At 43.6% G+C, this 19,662-nt stretch overlaps 1 protein-coding gene across 3 annotated transcripts in view; it reads right to left on the reverse strand.

Moving 5' to 3' along the window:
• Window positions 1–7,443, reverse strand: part of LOC121351459 (protein spinster homolog 2-like) — a 134,514-nt gene extending 127,071 nt beyond the window's left edge. For all 3 annotated transcript variants that reach the window (XR_005954799.1, XR_005954798.1, XM_041463601.1), the window contains exon 1: window positions 7,000–7,443. Coding sequence is in view for 1 of the 3 variants with exons in the window: in XM_041463601.1 (XP_041319535.1) it covers window positions 7,000–7,294 (295 nt within the window). In the remaining 2 variants the exon portion in view is untranslated. The remainder of the gene's footprint in view (window positions 1–6,999) is intronic.
• Between the last annotated feature and the right edge of the window lie 12,219 nt (window positions 7,444–19,662).

The following is a 19,662-nucleotide window of genomic DNA, read 5'->3' on the forward strand; positions in this document are numbered from 1 at the left end:
CATTTTATATAGTGAGAGATAACGTGGTGGGTCTAGCCATGCCTTGTGCAGAGGCTTCCCTGAAACACACAGCACCATGAAGAGTGGGAAGAGCCACCAGAGCACCCTGAACAGCTCATTCAGGAGCCTTCCAAAAGAAACCTTCAGCACTCCTGACTGGTGACAGGTCCAAAGTCATGACCACGAGCGGGAGGGATTCTCCATCCCTTCAGTCAGCCAGAATCCCTTACATTCTCATCCTCCTGATTTTTTACATAATGTTGTAAAACCAGGAGCACGGATATCCGTGCTCCCTTTCACTTCCTTTCCCTGCAACCCTACAGAAATAGCTGGGTTACATCAGACAAAAACACACACAAAGTAACAATGAAAACAGATGTGTAAAGAAAAGAAAAGCCATGCATGAGATGCCTGCTGTGCTCAGCAGTTCAGCAGTTCTAGGTGAGGTACTCATCCTGTCAATGAATTGCAGGCTGAGAGGTTTTACAGCACCAAAGTCAAAGGGGGCATCTAATAGTTAAGAACTCAGTAGTAATGACTGGGGGATTGTTGTTTGGTTCAGGTTGTTTGGGGCTTTCTTTCTCTTATTTTTCCTCTACCTGTCTCAGATTTGTCTCTTGATTTTCAGACCAAGAATTTCAGACCAATTCACCAAAAATTCAATTTACAAGAAAGGTCCATGCCAAGATGTGTACTCAAAACTTCTCTGGAAACCATGAGGTGTTCACCTCACTTACACCTCTCTGGGCTCTGAGCCCAAGCCCATTTTGCTCAGCTCCCATTAACTTCCCTGGCCCCTTAGGCACCTCAGAGGTTCTTTGTAGAACTCATTTTGCACACACACATTTTTTCTAGAACACTCATCACCCTACATCCATAGTGCCAATTTCCACAAAACTCTCTCAGCCAGAAGGGCATCATCCTCCTTTATCCATTTCCAACAGACATCTTCATCCTTTCTTCCGTGACATTCATCATATTTGGAAGATGCTGTTTGTAAGCGCTTGTTGAAAGCTGCCCTTTTCTTCCCTCAAATCCCTCCTCACCCCTTGGCTATACTGCCTACCAAAAAGCCTGCTCATCTTCTGGGACCTCTGCCACTGAGCAGTGCTGTCTCTTGTGTCCCTCTGACTCTCCACCCTTGGCCTGCAGCTCTCTGATATATCTTGGAGATATGGAGATAGATGTGGCCTATAAGCACTTTGGGTGCACCACCTGATTCCGTAGAAGTGGCACAACAATGTCCTGGTCTACAACACACATCAAGTAATGATGATGCAAACAAGCGGCTCAGAAGAGTTCTGATCTCTGCAGTTCCTAATTTTTATCTGTCAAATAAAATCACGGTTTCCCATTGAATCTCCTGAAGAGGTACCAGGAGCTTGTTCTGATAGTTCTAAGGAACCTCAAGACCTTCACAAACCTTATTTGATGTAGGTGATACATTACAACACCTTTCTGCCACAAGTTCCTCAGCAACTGAAATACCAAGCAAGAGCTATGGGATTTTGTATTACAGGAAAAGTCACCAGTTTTTAACAATATCTGTTCAAATTTATAACAAGTCATGCTACGTCATCAGCAGCTTATTTGCTTCTCATGCACAGTGTACCAGAAAAATGAAGAGCAAATGTTCTCAGTTAGTGCCATTTATTAGAATTTAACCCTTTTGCAGCTTGGTATGGTATTTGAAAAGTCTGAAGGAATGATTACAGATTTCCCACACTTTTGACCAGAGAAGCTTTATCACAAAGCTTCTGGTGTTGACAGTCACAGAGATCAAGGGACTAGTAAGATCATTACATTATTCTTAAGAACACACTCAATATTTATGAGTATATTAACTCCATGTAATAAAGGCCACATTCTCTGGCTGTGATGCCTTGGATGCTTTGGGGATAAAATTAATCAACATGCATGAAAGAGGATCTCAGAGTCAAACAGGAAAATCTGCACATAATAACAAAGATAGTTAGTATCTGGCCAACCTACAGCACAAGGAAGAAAAAAATACTATGATTAAACATAATAAGACTTCACTTGAAATGTAAAATACTCTGGAACAAATCCTGCCAACTCGCATAAGAATCAGCAAACAGGAAGCAGCAGCCTTTGCAATAAAGCCCATTACACAGGGAAAACAACACTCGAGAACAAGATGCTGTAGCACAGTCCCCATCACTGTGCTGCAGAGCACTTTCTGTCTCCTGCTTTTGAAGTGCATGAGGTTCAAGTCTAACTTCTGCTCCCAAAGCAGGACTTGTTGAATTTTGAGTCAGTAGCAGGTCCCTGCTGCCCAAGTAAAACACTGTCATCCTTTCACAAACTCTCACATGTGTGAGCTGGCAGCACTGCTGCCTCAAGTGCATTCTGTCAATATTATTTTCTAATACTTTCCAGCATTACAGCCTTTCCAGAGCTGTGTCCTGGGTGCTTGCACTGCCTCTTAATACTTCCCTCCCAGAAGCTATGAGCACTGAGCATAGTCTTGTTAAAAGGGGAGAAGGGGCTCTTTTTATCCCATTCCATGTGAATTCTCTGACTACATTCACTAAGGAACACTCAATTGGGCACTATGTTACCATCAGCCATCAGAAATTTCAGCTCACAAGAAGCAGTTTTGGCTCACAACCTCTTGAATGTTTTTGCACTTGAGAGTTAGTGCTGAACCTTTCCTAACCCTTCAGCTGGAGTCTGTACTACATAGTTGTAAACTTGACTTTCAACTTTCAGCAATCATTTGCATGTGTGTATCTTCAAAGAATGGCATTTGATTTGCAACTATGTGTTGTAATGAGAGGCTAATTAACACAAATACAGTTATTAGCAAGTTGCAGACATTTAAAGGACAAAACCAGCAGACCAAAGTCTGTGACGTACTGTGTGACAGGGATGGAGAACCTCAAGCAATGAACTGATACCAGCCAAGGCTCTGCCATGAACTCCATTACCACAGGCAAATCACCAACATTCTGCAACTTGGTTTCCCCTTCTGTAGTGGGATAGTGAGACTCATTTACTTTGCTGGGTAGTTCTCCAGCTTAATTAAATCGTTACCTTTAAATTAAAGCACTACAGAAATGCCAGGAAGTAGCATCTGAATTAGAAGGTGGAGGTGACACCCTAATTAAGCAAGACTATTTTCATCGTCAACAGCAGGCACAGTAAAAGGTCACCCATGGTATAATTGTGAAACCACATTCCAAGCTTCTGAAGGCAAGATGACTTTTCCCAAAACTTCATTAAGGAAGAAGAAATGTCCTAGCATCATGGGATGGATGAAATCCTGCAGTTTCACAGGAAACCTGCAATGGTTTCATTACTTTTGTTTTCCCCTTGTTTGTTGTCCTAATAGCAGCAAAATATCACAGCTTTTGAAAGAATGCTTCTCCACAGGCAACTGTTATCAGTATGATCAAAGACCTATTAAGAAAATTGCAGAGGATCATTTCCCTTCAGGTTGGTAATGCTCAGCATTGATTGAGTTTTCAATCTTTTCTTTACAAAAGCCACAGCAGAGGCACTGGCACTTTTTGTCTGGGACAGCTTCTCCCAAATATCAGTATGTTCCAACATACTCCACACACGCTGGAAATTTCCAACCCTTTGTAAACATATGGACCTTATTGAAATACACACTACTGCTGTGCCAACTCTTTATTTTTAAGTACCGGAAGAAACTTGTCCTGAAACCTTAAGAAACAGGCCAGTCCTCAGTGGACGCCCATTTTCATCATGTATTCCCAAAAAAAAGCTGCAAACTTAGTGTCAGGTATGAAGCTGTGTATGCCCCATATCTTGGAAACTGCACTCAAGCTCTGTCCCAGATACCAAAAAGGCATGTCCCATCATAAACTCATTTAGTCCATACTGGGAAGTCATTAAACCAAAACCAGGAAAACAGGCAGCTACTTTCTTGTTGCACTTGAAAAAAATGATTACCCAAAACCAACTCATTATACACAATGTTTATGTGTCCAGAGTGTAAACACCAAGAAATAACACATTTGCTGTTTGCTTTGTAGCAATGCAAAAGCTTTTACTTTTAAGGGCAAGATGTGCTATAGGACAGGCCAGCCTAGTTCTTTCTATTACATAAGAATCTCTTACATTGGCTGGATATAAGCTATCCAGCTTCTGTGAGGCTATGTTAGAAAATAGTGGAAGATACTCAGGAAATTACATCTGGAAATAACTCTGTATATAATTTTCCCCCAGTAAATAAATACATACTTGCATATATTTGTTTATATATATATATGTGTGTGTGTGTGTGCGTATACACACTAAATATATACTTGCTTTTTCTTATACTTTTTGGCCAACCAAAATGTTTGCAACTAAGTTCTCAAGTAAGACAGAAGATGTACTTGGAGTATTGTGCCCATACAGCTGGATACTCTGTTTGCTTATGTCTGTCTGTCAGCTGCCTGCTAATTGCTTTTGAGGCCACTGACCTGCCTTTGACTAAATTTGACAGCAGGAAGAAGTCCCAAAGCTTCCAACACTTTCATTTTTAAAAAATGGTTGGGTAGATGCAAGACTCTTATAAGACAAGAAGAGAAAGGCTAATGACAAAGGTCAACTTATTTGACATCAGAGAATCCACAGCAGGATCACCCTGGAGACAAATCCTCAGGAACCAGTTTCCATTGGAACTGCTGCTCTTCTAACACTTGTTTCAAATAGAGCTGGAACCAGAAATTAATTCCAGTTCTCACAACAGTCCACTGGCCTTAGGTAAATCATAACTTCTGATGCTACTTCCTCTGCCATAACATGGCTGGTGTTAAAATCCCTTATTATGTTGCTGCAACAATTCATATTTGAAATGTACTTTGAAGGTCTGGAGAGTTGTATTTACTAATTATTACCTGTCTTGAGACATGAGCTGCATATTCAAAGTGCTAGCTTGATTCATCTGCAAGTGCACATCACATAAGCATGTGGTATGCACTAAGACTCAAAATACAAAAGTAAAGATTACTTTTAGAGAAGACTTTATAATCAAGTCAGTTTTGAGCTCAAAACATATAATTTTTATTACCACAACTCTTCCATTACACTGGATTTAAATTATTTCATGTTTTAGATTAGCACTTTATATAAGACCAGTTTGAAAAGTAAACACCAATTGACAGAAGACAAAAAGCCCATGCAAAGTTTGATTCTGTCCCCAAAGGCAAGTCTGATGTCTGAGATCTCAAACCTTTGATATCAAGCTGAATGTTAATAGATAAGTTCCACAGGGCAGTTATTGAGCACAGTAATACCAGAGCTTGTCCTAGAAATTCCAGCAATCACAGCATTGGGTTTGGCAATGCCACATTACAGTAAGCAGGCATTTTTATCTTCTGCTTGGACAGGCATCTTCCAGCCTTTCCAGAAAAGAGGATGCTTTCAGTTCTTGCAGGCAGAAAAATCAGATGGCAAAGGTCTTGGTGAAAGTGCTAGAGCAAATAGGTGAACTAGATGTGATTTTTATTTTTTAAAGAATGCATGATGGGGGGAATAGCTTCCTAAAAAGGAAACTTCCTATGCATTAAAGGTGTTTTGTAGAAAAACTCCACTTAGAGAGGTCTCTATTTGAGTGCAAGGGAGCACACTACAATTTCCTTCAATAATAACAGGTTAACCTTCTACCTTCAAGCTTCCTTCTGTAACAGACTGACTACCAGCCGAGTACTTAATATCTTCCAATACTGGCCTTTACATTTCCTGAAGGAACAAGCCACATCTAAAAAGAAAAACAAAAAAAGCCACAATGGTGCCAGCTAAATTCTCCTTCTAATCCTCCCCATCTCCCTACTCCAGACAAAATAAATACAACCTGGCCAACTTATTCTAACAACAGTGACTTGGATTTGTGTCCCTTGCTCTCTATCACTGCCCTACAAACATATATTATTTTAATGTAGTATAAACAAATATTTGATTTGCTTAACACCACATTGAGTCCTAGTGATTAAAACATATATATGCATAGAGAAAAATTTATACATGCACAAACCCCTTTGTAAGCTCTGAAGATAAAATTATCAGTATTGCCAAACAGAGAATATGTATTATATTCTAATGACATGAGACAGTTGATTACCAACAAGCCTACTTCATTTCTAATTAGAAAAAGTTCAGTGATTAGCTTCTTCCCGGCTGTTATTGCCTGACAAGAATAAACAAGGAGTCCTCTCTAGGATGGCACAGTAAACATCCAAACAGACATTTGTTTTGGAGCTGAGCTTCACTTAGTAGTAAGTACTGAGGAACATAGTGGTTCACATACTACGGCTGGTCACACATCCACCAGCGCATGATTTTACGTGTTTACCTTCAGAAAACCGAGCTTTGCAAAGTGCATTGCAGCTGCCTAGCCGCTCCTCCTGCGCCCGCTCCTGCCAGCTCTGCTGTCACCTGCTCGGGAGTTCTGCAGGGAAGGGACCCTCCTTGGCACAGGGCTGAAGGGCAGCCGGCTGTTCCGGGCTGGACGCACTCCGCAGAAACAAAGCAAAGGGGATTTGCTTCGCTGCGATTTTCACCCAAAGACACCCCGCGCTCGCATGTCTGTTTGGCAGCAGACTGTGTCTCTCCGGCCGCAGCTGCACCTGTCGCCCGCAGCGTTCACCCTGTGCCGGGATCGATAACGCGTCTGCCATCACCCCGAACCTCGCCGAGCGCCCTCCGCTCTCACCGCGCTGCAGACACCGGTGCCTCCCGAATCCCAGCACCGATTCCGCCATCGAGCCCAGACAAACAAAGGGCGCTCCTCTTATTTTCGATAAAATTCACACAAACTAGAGAACAATACCGGAGGGGCCGCACAATGGGCACCGGCCGCGCCACATCGCTCACGCCATCCCTCCTCTCCAGCCCCGGCACGGCGGTCGAGCCCCGCTGACCCGAGCCGGGACAACCCTCCGGGGACGGCGGAGGCTGCACCGTGCCCGGGAAGGGCTGTCCCCGGGCAGCAGGGGATGCACTCACAGCCGCGGGTGCGCTCACCTGCCACGGTGTACCGGTCCAGGTAGTTGAGCACGTTGCCCACACTGAGGATGCCGGCGGCCGCTACCCGGGCCCGGCCGAGGGTCGGCGCCTTGCGGAGGGCAGCGGGGCGGTCGGGGTGCTTGCCGGCCGGCGGGGGGTTCATCCTGCCCGACAGGGTCTGCACCTCGCCCTCGGCACCCCGGCCGCAGCAGCCCCGCTCGCCGTCCTCCTCCTCCTCCTCGTCGCCAGCTCGGAGCCGCCCGCCGCAGACCGGGCTGCTGCCGGAGGAGCCGTCGCTTTCCAGGCACATCATGGGCTGCGGGAGGGAATCTCGGCGTGCGGGAGCCCGGGCGGGGAGACCGATGGACGGACGGACAGACGGACGGAGAAAGCGAGCGGAGCGCGCTCAGCGCCGCATCCCGCGGTCGCCCCGAGCCTGCCCGGGACAGGCCGGCTCTGACAGCCCGGGCGGGGCCGGGGCCGGCGGGGCGGGGGCCGGGGAAGGCTCCGCCCGCGCCTCGCCCCGCCTCGGCGGCCGTGCGCGCCCCGCCCCAGCGGCCCCGAGGGGTCCGTGCGGCCGGCCCGGGGCGGCGCAGCAGGGCGGCTCCTCGGCCGCCCTTGAACCGGCCCTAACAGGTGCCTCCTCAGCCGTGCTCTGCACCGGCTCTTCAGCCAGCCCGTAGGGGTGTCCCCTCAGCCCGCCTCGGGGCGCCTCCGCATCTCCTCAGACCGGCCCCCAGAGGTCTGTCAGCCGCTTCAGGTCGGCACCTCCTCTGTTTTCAGTGTGGCCTGAGGGTGTCCCTCCAGCACCCCGCAGGTGCCCTGAGGGAATCCCTCAGCCCGCCTCAGACCGGCCATGACAGGCGGTTCCTCATAAAGCTTAGGTCGGCCCTGAGGGGATCCCCCTCAGCCCGGCTGGGAGGGGATTCTCCCTCAGCTCACCTCAGCCGCGCCCCTCAGCCCGGGAGAGGCCGGCTCTTACCTACCCAGCATCACCAGAGCAGTGGGTCATGTAATGGATTTGCTTTATCTACCTTTATTATTCTTCAGCACCGCACAACGAGCTTCAAACACACGGGTGGGCGGAAATGTGGAGGTAGCTGGAAGAAAAACAAACCCACCAAACAAAACCAATGGCTCCAGCACTACCGGCTGGTACCCAACAATGAACTCCACGTGGGTTGTGCAGGCCCACCCTCAGATGTGGATTTTAAGAATAAATCTGTCCAAAAGTTCTCCTTGCCTATCCTGAGTGCCCAGAGCTGTCTCCTGGGCAGGGAAGGGACAGTGCGATGCAGGGCGAGGGCTCGCTGGGATGTGCCACAGACCTCACAACTTCCTGCTTGGCCCCAGATGATTTTCCTACTGCACAAAAGTAGCTTCAGGAACAACACACATCTTCAAAGGAAGTAAAATTGCTCTGGAGTTCCCCCCACAGCAAACAGTTCCATCCAGCTCCCTATAAAGTTCCACCTTTGAGCTAAGAACGGCCAAGAAACATTTCATTTCAAAAGGAGAATCTTCAAAGAGATAAAAGTGTTCACAAGCAGAGTGGCTCCAGCCTGTCATACCTGTCATAAAACTACAAAAGGTAACTAAAACCAGAAAAATAAAAAGACTGCTGGAGAACCAACACATGTCCAAAACCAGCATGTTACAATTTCAGATTTCTCTCAGTTTGTTGATACAACCTAAGAAAATGTGTTGTGATTGAAGCCTTTGTCTCTCGGGTATTTAAACAAATCCCCCCTGCCTTTCTCTGAGGAACACGGAGCCACTTGCAGCACAGCCCGTGTGTGTGTGTGCTCAGCATACCTGGCTGTGTCACACCCTGCCCACCAACGACACCAGATTCAGACTATGCCAGAAATCTGGTGAGACACCACCAACATAACCCTCAGGATGCTACCAGAGAAAAGGGCACTTTTTGGTGAGTCACCTGCAGTTCAGGGCTGTTTGTGCAACACTGCTGAGGAAAGGAGCAAACACCATTTCCGGTGATACATGGCACTCCCAAACAGTGAGAGGTGACAATTTAACATTGGGAATGGGTCTGCACAAATATTCCAGAGTTCATCTCAGTAACAGAATTAACATATTTGGTTTAATGATAAGGTTGACTTATTGAAGTCTAGGGGATACTTTTTTTGCTCCATAGCAGCATCTGCAGTTCAGATGTATATGGGAACAGTTATATTGACAAAAGTGCTTATTCATGTCCCCACTAATTTCAGAATTCTAGTGGTGTACCTAATTTGGTTAAGTGACGGTGCTCACATGTTATTTAGCCCAAAAGGAAACACAAAAACAAACCAAATAAACAAAACCCAAACCAACCAAAACCAACAGAAAATGGTAGAACTGAAAAGGAAAAAAAAAAAAAAAAAAAGGAAGAATGTAAAAAAAAGGGAAAAATAAGTGAAATGGCTTCACAAGGACCATTTGGCTTGCTCAGCAATGGAGGCAAAACTCATAGGTTTTTTAACTTATCAGGCACTAAACACAGCTGAAGTGCCACTTCAAGGAGTCCCACAGAGAGCAGCCAAAGTGTCCAGGAGCCCTCAGATACAAATGGTCTGCTCCACAGTCTATTCTGCTCTCTGCTATTAGACTCTCACTCTCTATTTTCTCACTGCTTCATCTACCCCAGGCTCTGCAAACAGAAAACAGTGTTCAGAAGATGTCAATGAGATTAAAAGGTAGGGTAAAATTAAAGACCTTAGTCTCTTGAGTCAGATGGTTCTCCTGAAAGCAGCTAAGAAAGCACAGTTTTCTTAAGGAACAGGTGTTTAATTGCATTTTTTCTTTTCATTTAACCAGTATCAAGCACATAAACACAGCTAGCACTGGCGCCATGGTGGCTTAATGCACATTAGAATAACTGCCTAAAAAGACTAGGGAGTGATTTCTCCAAATCTCCTCAATCCAGCAAATCCCCAAGAAAAGAAAAAGATCATCCCAAACACCAACTTACTATTAAAGGTCAATATATATGTTCCAAAGTTCAGGCAGATTTCTGATGGCCATGGAGCAATGCAGGACCAAGCTGAAGGAACATGCAACAGCATCTTTTTATTCCTGCTGTAGGGAGAAGTTTCAGCTCAGAGACAACCACAGATAGAGCACAAAGACACTGGTTGGGCAGTGAGTTATGTGGACACACAGGGTCTTGCAGCCAACCCTAACACCTTCCACTGTACATGGAAAACTCATAGACAAACACAGATGATGCCAGTGCATCCATGTCACGAGATTTATGTAAAGAGAAAGCAGAGGGAACTGGAAAAAGTGTAATAGAATGTCTTTAGTGGCAGGATGAATCATATAACTGAACTGCTTTTAAGAGGAAGAGCACAGATTCTAGCTCAGAGACATTGCTGGGCTTGGCTGTTACAGGGTATTGAGAGACAGGTTGATTACACTGTGCAAGTTCTAACATGGGGAGAAAAATGCCAGTTTTGAGAGCTCTAATCAAGGGGGGAAAGGCATAGCAAGAACCAGAACAATGCTGAGAGCTGGAGTTAGAAAAATTCTAATGAATCATCTGGTTCATATTTGTTACTGGGTGATTATCCTCTGGAACAAAATACTAAAGAAGGAGTGTATTCTCTATTCCTTTCTGTCCTCTGATCTAGGTTTGATTGCCTTTCTAGAAAGTGCATTATTGAATTCAAGATGAGCTATTGCACTCCCTGCAGAGAGAATGGGCTGTAATTTGATGATACAGGAGCTCAGGCTAGCTGGGTTGAAGTCCTAGCCCTGAAGATACCAGTTCTTACTCTGCTTACCAAGCACGCATTTTCTGCACTTACCTCAGTCATTAGATTGATCTGGGAACAGCCCCTAGGAAAGCACATGACACCAACCTAGTCCTGAGATGGTGACTGCAGAACAGGAGTGTCCACAGAGCCCAGGGGATTAAGATGGACAGCATCCTCCTGGTACTGGGGATACTGAGTTTTGTCTAAAAGTTAGGAATCTCCTTCATACTGGGATCACTACCAAGAGGTAGGTGGATACATTAAAAAGCAAGTCTAAACTCAGCTAGCTCATCTTCCAGTTTCTTCCACATTAACATGTCATCTTTGCTCCAGGATTAGCCCTGGCCAGTTCCTGCAGAATCAAGTGAACATTAGTAGGACTGAGAGAATTAGCAGCCTTCCTGGTCTCTGTGAGCCCCTCAGCCCGTACCCCATGTCTGTCTGGTCCCAGTGGCCACAAACACAATGCTGTCTGGGTGAGACCAAAGAAACCAGGCACTAGTCCTGTGCTGAGGGAACTTGCAGGCATTTGGCTGCATGTTCAGTGAGGAAAGAACAGACTCACTTGTTAGCAGCCCTGCTCTCTCCCAGGGCAGTCAACAGAGCGTGTCCCTTCAGGGATTATTTTCTTCCTTTCAGTATTTTGTTAGTACCTTAAAAGCTTGAAAATGTTTATTTTAGTTTATCCTAGTCTGCACTTATTGATTTTTCCTCATCTCCAGAGTTCTAGAGAGGGTCAGTATGAGCAGAAGTGCTTCTGTTTGACAACAGAACTTATCTTTGAGAAAACAAACCCACATTTGCCAGTGCACCAGTATTAACTTCAGTGACATAGTCCAGTAGCTGATCCAGGGGCTGTTCCTGGCCTGCAGGAAGCTTATGAGCAGACTCCCACCTTCTCTCCCAAGGGAACATGGCTGTTTGCAGAGAAGAATGGGAAGCTGGACCAACTGTGGAAGGAAAAACCCAGATGATTGATAACCAGGCTGGACCTTACCTAGTTTAAGGAGTTACTAGAGGCTGAGGAACTGGACCATCAAGAGAATGTCACATTGCCCTTTTGGAAATAATGGAAATTAGCCTAGCTTGTTTCAAATCTGGTTTTCTTCTTCAGTTAGTAAAAATCTTGGGAAAAAACCCCACTTTTTTGTCTTCAGAAAGTCACAACAACCTCTAAACCAGAACTGTCAAAGGGCTGGAGTGTCCCTGAAGTAATGCTTTCCCTAAATGTACACCAGTGTAGCCCCTACCATTATCAGGAGCAGTAACTGCATACAACAGTCTAACATGTTCAGCTGTAAATAATTATGACTCAATGCTATTATTGTCTTTTTCCTGTTTTGCTTTATCTGATTCAAAACCAAGACTCAAATACAGATGCACAGAGACACACAGCTTCTCACTTAAGAAAAAGAGAGCTACACAAAATACCACACTACAGGATCACAAACCCAGATTTTGGGTTATCCAGATATAAGCCTTAAACTGATGAAATTCCATGAAAAGTCATATCATCAGGTGGTCATCGAGGTTGTGAGGGCAAAACACAGGACAATGACACAACTGTCTCCAGCATTGTGCATTATTTGGCTTCAAACAGATTGCAGCTCTGCAGAAAAAGAATCACAACCCTGCATTTACACACCTGCATTCCCATTATGCCCATGGTTATACCATGGCTTCTTTTTTCTTCACAAATTTCTCAGCTGAATTAACCTGTGTTACTGACACTTGATGTTACACAGTAGCATTTACAAGCTCATCCAGCTCAGAGGTTCCTTGTGAGATGCTGTACCAGGGAGACATGACAAGGATCAAACAGCCCTCCCAAGGCAGTGAAGGGGATATACATTAACACATATCTCCATGTTTTCCAGCAGTCAGTCTCTCAGACAGGCTCTGTACTCTAAAGTACCTCTGGAGACCACCCTCTGGATCTTGTTATTTAATGCATTCAATGCTCATTGATGTGAATAATCTTCTGGTCCTCATCTATTTCCCTCCACATTCACATATCACACATCTCACTGAGCAGAGCTCTGGACAATGACCATGGCACCTCCAGAACAATGTCGTTAAGCAAAGAAGGTACAAACAGTGCCCCAAGATGCACAGAAGTTTTAAAATATCGCAGAAGCCAAATTAGACTTAATATTGAAAGTGTAGCAGTGTTTTAATTCCTTGAATTCAACAGAAACATGATGGAAGCAAAGACAGTGAATCAAAAGAAAAATCCATGAACAGAAGCTGGCATCCCCAGGCCCAGTTATTTTCTGATCCTCACACTGTTGTGCCTGAAAAGATAAATTGGATGCAGAAGAAGCTGTATTTCCATGAAAACATTTAGCTTTTGCAACAATACAAGCAGCTGCCCTCACCCTCCACTACAATCCTACATAAATGCTGGAATATTTGTTTGTGACTTTTTCTGTTACAACATTTGTATAATGTTCCAGGCTGCCTTGCACAGAATAGCTCATGCCAACCAAAACAAAATTAGAGGGAAAAAAAACCCAAAAAAGCCCCACACAAAAAAAAAACCCCAAGCACTCCAAACAAGCCTGTTCTCTCCACTCCCAGAGGCAGTTGGTACAGAAGGCGAACACTGCCACTGCCCTTTGTGATGTCTTAGTAAATGGCCTTTGATGTTCAGGTTTGTTGAATGCCATGATCCATTTCTAGAAGTCCTTGCCTTCATTATACTCAGAGGAATCCTAATGCTCCAAATAAATGGCGTTTGTGGTGTCACCTCAAGTCCCAGCAGGGACTGCAATTACTAGTGTGCCACATTTTTGGCAAGTTTTTCTCTGTCTGAATGAAGGATGTAGACTGTGAACTTCTGCCTCTGCCCACTGGAGCAGTCGGATTCTGCAGATGATAAGATGCATCTTTGCCTTTAGTCCCACTTCTCAGAACTGCCAAATACTTGAGGTCTGATTAACTAGCATTTAAGAACCCAGTGTGGAATGGATAGCTACAGAAATAGCATTCTTGCACTACCCCAGCATTTTAGGAAGAGACTGCCAGATCCATGTGGGAGCAGAGGAATCCTACAACAATAAGGACAGACCCAGCAGTTACTAATTCATACACAGCTTCCTGGCATCTTACAAAAGGGTTCAAGCCATGAGAAGGGGATTCTTGCAAAAACATTAACAGAAATGATTCCACTGCTTTGCTTTGCCCACATGTGGAGAGGTAAAAGATGCAGTCACACAGCATGGAACAGGCTGGAACTGTACAGCTCTAACTGTGTGATTTACTCAGTTGAGTTGACTAAACTCATTTCAAGACCAAATTTCCTCAAGCAACTTGGAAAATTCTAGATTAATACTAGCAGCACTAATTAGGACTGAGCATCCATTGCCGTCGTGAAAATCGACAAGCATCGACATTGTCGTGAAAATTGCAAGCCCAGTCCCATAAAATCATGTGTTTTATGTTAGTACGTCGTGAGGGTCACTTGAATTTATAGGGCTCTAAGCAGACTGAAGCATTTTCAGTTAAACAAAAACATCTATAACCTCATCACCCAAAGGGTCAATCTGTGCTTTCTGAAGAGGAGATTATTTTATTTCACACATAGAAATTTTCATGTCTTTTTGGCATTTACAGTGAAGTCATTTGGTTTACAATAGGATATTGGGAATGCAGCCTTCTAGACTACCAGCAGTTACATCCTGGGACTGAATGGCTGCCCACAATTCTGGGGGACAGGATTTGACAACCAGGTAGATAGGATGGAAGGAACCAGCAGCTGTTCCTAGTGGTTCTACACTTAGTTCAGCAGTTTCAAGCTCTGAAGTGCACACTGGTGACTGATTCACTTGATGAAACGGAACAGAACATGCAGGGGTTTCTTCGCTGGTGTGTTGCCCTGCCCATCTTGTAAAGAGACCAAGAACATCTGTCAAAGAGCTCTTTGCGTATCGCAGCAAATTCTATACCGTGAGCATTAAAATTTTTAAAAAAGAAAGAAAGAAAAAGAAAGGCAGTTCTTCAAAGTGCTACTCCAAATTTAGAAAGCTGAGCTAGGTTTCTACCCAAGGTCGCAGTTGTTGCAGGTACTAGTGAGGTACTTTGAAGGGATCACAGTTTGAATGTAGCCAGGATCAGGGAATTTAAGAGCAATTTGAGAAAGAACATCCAAATTATTCTCAGATCATTCATGTCTTAAAAGGAAAGAGAAAGAATGAGGTTCTCAATGCACTGCCTAGGTAAAGTAGCATAGGGTAAGGGGTAGGTACACTTGAACTTACCTCTTATAGAATGGAGAGATAAGGGAAAGAAAAAAAAATAGATACTAAGTAAAGGGATGTGTGCTGCAAATTACAAAGTTACCTGCAACTCTGGACATTATTAGCAGTTTCTATTTCTTAGTGCAAATAATCCTGTATCCTAATAAGAGAAGCTTTAAATTAGGCTTAATTTTTGACACCGGAGGGAACTGACCACATAACTGAATGTTGGTCGTGATTTGTGTAGATGTGCTTTTACTTGGGTCATCTTTCTTGTATGCAAACAGAATATAGCCCCTGAGTGCTTGGTGTTTTAACAGGGACTGTTTCACAAAGCTGAAACAATCATGAGTCCAACTGGTCAAGAGAAGGGTTAGACAACAGTAAGAGAATAAAAAGCCATCTACTGAGAAAGAGGCTGCAAAAAATATGCTATTGCCACAGAAGGAAAAAATTTTGATAACTTGGAATATAAAAATAAAATAAGTTGATAATAAAGGAAAGGACACAGAATATTCAGTTTTCACATAAGAGCAGTGCTGACAGCATACTGCCTCCTCTTTAGCTAATGGGGTAGAGCTGTCAGCAGTGGCCAGGCTGCAGGCTGAAGCTAAGGAGGCCTAGACAGAACTTCACAGGCTGCAAAAAGAGCTGGATGAGGATGCTCTGATCTGCTGACACGAGACTTGCTGATAACTGTTCACAGAGAGAACTTCTAGGACCCTGGAAGGATGCTCATGTTGTGCCAATATTTTAAACAAAAATGCTGGCCAGACAGCCAGGCATCAGTCCTGAGTAAAATAGTGTAAGGGCTGACTTGACTAATAGAAAAACAGGGGGGATCATATAATTAGTACCAACAAACAAGTGTTTATCAGAAGGTACAACTTGCCAAATTAATTTGATTTTTATTTTAAAGGGAACAAAAGTTTATTTTCCTGCTGAAAGGTATCAGTGTCACTGAACTGGACTCTTGCACACTTCACTTGATATTATGTGACATGCTGGTCAGGGAACTATGGCAGCTGGGACTTACCATGACACATTAAATGAATTAAACCTGGCTATAGAACAAGTCACACAACTGAAGTGGGGATATTTTACTGGCTATACAACATGTCACACGACAGAAGTGGGGATATTTTACTAAGCATAATTCTGAAGGCGTTCCTCAGGAATTTCAGCTCTGTTTTCTTTAATAAACTGTTAGCAACAAGGGAGGCCACAATCAACAACCGCTTCCTAATGCTACAGCTTTTAGTAAATGAGGACAGGAGAGCTCGCTGCTGGAATGATGGGGGTTGCTTGACAAGTTGGAATGTTTTAGTGTCTAAGGACATAGATCAGAGTCTTACAGCAAAAGGATCCTGCTTTGGAAAGCAGTCCCTTTGGAAGGGTGACTAGGCTGACAGCAAGAAGCCCAAATTTCAGGAGCTGCCAGCACAGAGCTGTAGGAAATGGGCTCTCAGCACTGGAACAGGCAGCCAGTGCTGTCACTGCTCAGTTGCAGTGTCACATCTACCCCAGACACAGCAAGTGCAGCTTTGTTGACTGCCACTCAGGAAGGCTGTTGATAAACAGAAGAGCACTCAGGAAACAGCTGCAAGAAAGATGAAGGGGCTGGGAATGATGTTTGATAACAACAGATTCAAGAAGCACACATGGGTTTGGATTTTTAGGCCAATGACTGATTTGCACAGGGTTTTGTGCATGTACGTAGGAAGACTAATTCAATTGTTACAGTTGTCCGTGTGACAAAACTGTAAAAAAGCCCTCACCAGCTGGATACAAACAGCAAACAAGGCACATGTTTATTAGTAATGAGGATAATTAGCTGGAGCAATTCACTAGCAATTGTAGCAATTCTACTTTACCAAAAATTATTCAAGTCAAAATTAGATCTTTTTCTGAAAACCTGTGTAGTTCAAACAGGAACAAAATTTACAGAAGTCTATAGCTAAAACATAGATTTTCAGATTAAATAGGCAGAAATGGTCTCATCTGCTCTGATAATCTGTTTTTAAATAGAGTCAAATTCAAATATATATATGCATATATATATATATGTATTTGTACATACACACGCATATATACATATTAAATAAGAATAAATTGTAGGGCAAGTGTTTCTGTTTGTTCAAATGCTTTTTTTCTTTCTGAGCAAGTGCAAAGATGGAAAAAATGGCTTTAACTGCAGTGGTAAGTGGTGCTACTGAAGAGCATAAATGCCAACTCTTCTTATCACTTGTCTATTTCTATGCTCATTGCTGCAAAGCCTAATGAACCACAATTGATATGTGGCAAGAGGGCAAGGTTTGTAAGCTATGCTAAATTACAGAGAATTACAAAGTCAGAACAAAGCTAGAGGGCATTGCTTAAGTGCTTAATTCTCAAGAACAGAACAAACCTCTCAGGATTGCTGTTTCCAACTAGCTCTTTTTAGCAGCTAATTCTTCTAAGATGTGTATCAGTGTAGCTACTGCTCATTTGAGCTGCTGGAGCAGCTCAAACCTCATCCTGGAATGTAACCTGCAGCAAGACCACTCACACAGCCCTGCAAGCCAGGTAAAAGGAACAAGGTAAACTATATCTGCACGTGTAGCACTGGAAACTGTCACTCTCCTGCTGTTCAGGGACATCTGCCTGAACACCTGCAAGAACCCTCCTTCCCTTCAAAGCACCAGATCCCAGACACAGTTGAGGTAATTTAGCCTCTGACAGATCAGTTCTTGCCACGTTGCAGTTTACTACTGGGCATTGACTGGCAGACAACTTCACTGTAAAGAGGGCTGGGCTGTGTGCTGGGAAATACCCACTCTGGCAGGAAGAATATTGTAAAGTTTCCAACCTGCATCATTTCCTAAAATGACTCAAGCAGCAATATACACACAGATGTATCCTATGGCTTATTTTACAAATTCCACACATTCAGCAGTGTAGTTGTAAAGAACATTAAAAATAAAACCTTTGCAAGCAAGGTCCATGTCTTGCAATGGAGGATCTGGTTCAATGCAACTGTAGCTCATGTTTTCCTACATTCATAAATTGCACAAAGTGCCATCAGCAGTTCCTTTAATTGAATTAGAGTCAGGTTGTAGAATCAGGTAATATATTCTCTACTCCAAGGGCATGATGATGTAGGCATGTGTTCTTTAAGAACGCATATGTTCAACACTGGTTCCCAGGCAGGTCTGAAAGCATTGTAGCAAAATGTGTATTGACCTGAAACTTGCCCTGTTGTCCCAAAAAACAGAGGTGAATGGCCTTTGGCAAACACTGGTGAGATAAACAGACTCTACCTGAATGTCACTTCTAAAAAATAGTTCCGTTTCCTGCCACCTAGAACAAAATTATTATCTCCTGATGGCACCTGGTGCTTTTAATGTCAACTTGTTCAGCTGTATCTGCATTATCATTTCCATAAATCATGGGGCTGGAAAGGCCTTTCAGATCTCCATTTTCTGGAATAAGTTTTTTCTCTCCACAGAAGACATTTGTAAAGTTTCCAACCTGCATAATTTCCTAAAATGACTCAAGGAGTCATTAAAAGCCTCCCTGTTCAGAGGCTTATAGGTATTATCTTGTTTCAAGACCAAGTTTATGCCCGGCCCAGACCCTTTTGCTCTTTGACTAATGCTATCCTTTGATTTAAATATGTTTCTCTTCCTGTTCATTCCTGCAGTGCATTTATACATGGTAGACTCTTTTCTTCTCTCATCAAGGGGGTTTCTAGGGTTACTGGGAAATTAATAACCTTTTTCTGCACTTGTTTCTGAGCTAAGTACCTGCAAAGCTAGTTAAAACTTCACTCCTGCTTTCTACAATGCATCAAAACCCCTCATCCTTCCATGATTACCAGGAGTGCAACTGCATTTTTCCCACCTGGCAGGTCACATCCAGACTTTGACTGGCCCTCCCATCCTTCTCCCCCATCTGACTACACCTACGTGCCATGTACAGCAGAAATCTCTCTTGATCTGTGGACTCATAATCACATGTTTTTTCTTACTGAATTGTATCCATTTCAATTCCATTACATTTTAAAATTCTCCATGAAAGTAAACCAATACAAATATTAAAATCACATGTATTGTTAGGAACATCATTACTCTCTACCCTCATCTCATTTCCATGCAGCCTGGTTTGTCTCCTCCACCTGTAAGGTTCTATTCTCAGAGGACAAGTCTGTTCAAACCCTTTGTGCTGCTATATTCCAGTTCTTTTGGAATGCTGGAGTGAAAAGCCCTATACTTGGGTAAGATCCTGGTAATAATTGTATGACAGCTGACAAAGAAATTCGACACCCTTATCCATATTCAAGTATGTTGGTTTTCCTAATCAGTTCTCCCTTTGAAAGAAGAAAATCTGAATCACAAACCTACTTTGGTTTATCCTTACAGTTAATTTAAATAGAATCAATGTATGATCACCCCAGCTAGCATGTTTTTCAGCAACCTCTTTATCATATCATAAACACTTGGAAGAAACACATTTGAAGTCGTATAATCCCTTGTTGATTCAGACATATTTTGATGAGGAAGATCTATTAGATATTATATCCAGGGCTATCTGACCTCACATTGATGAGCATTTGCTCTCCAGTCTATTATCTGGGAGGTTTGTCTTTTTGCAACAGTCCCCAGGAATATTTGTCTCTTTAATAACACCACCCAGATTTTACC

Source organism: Pyrgilauda ruficollis, unplaced genomic scaffold (assembly GCF_017590135.1).
Source record: "Pyrgilauda ruficollis isolate IOZ18807 unplaced genomic scaffold, ASM1759013v1 scaffold168, whole genome shotgun sequence".
NCBI lineage: Eukaryota > Metazoa > Chordata > Aves > Passeriformes > Passeridae > Pyrgilauda > Pyrgilauda ruficollis.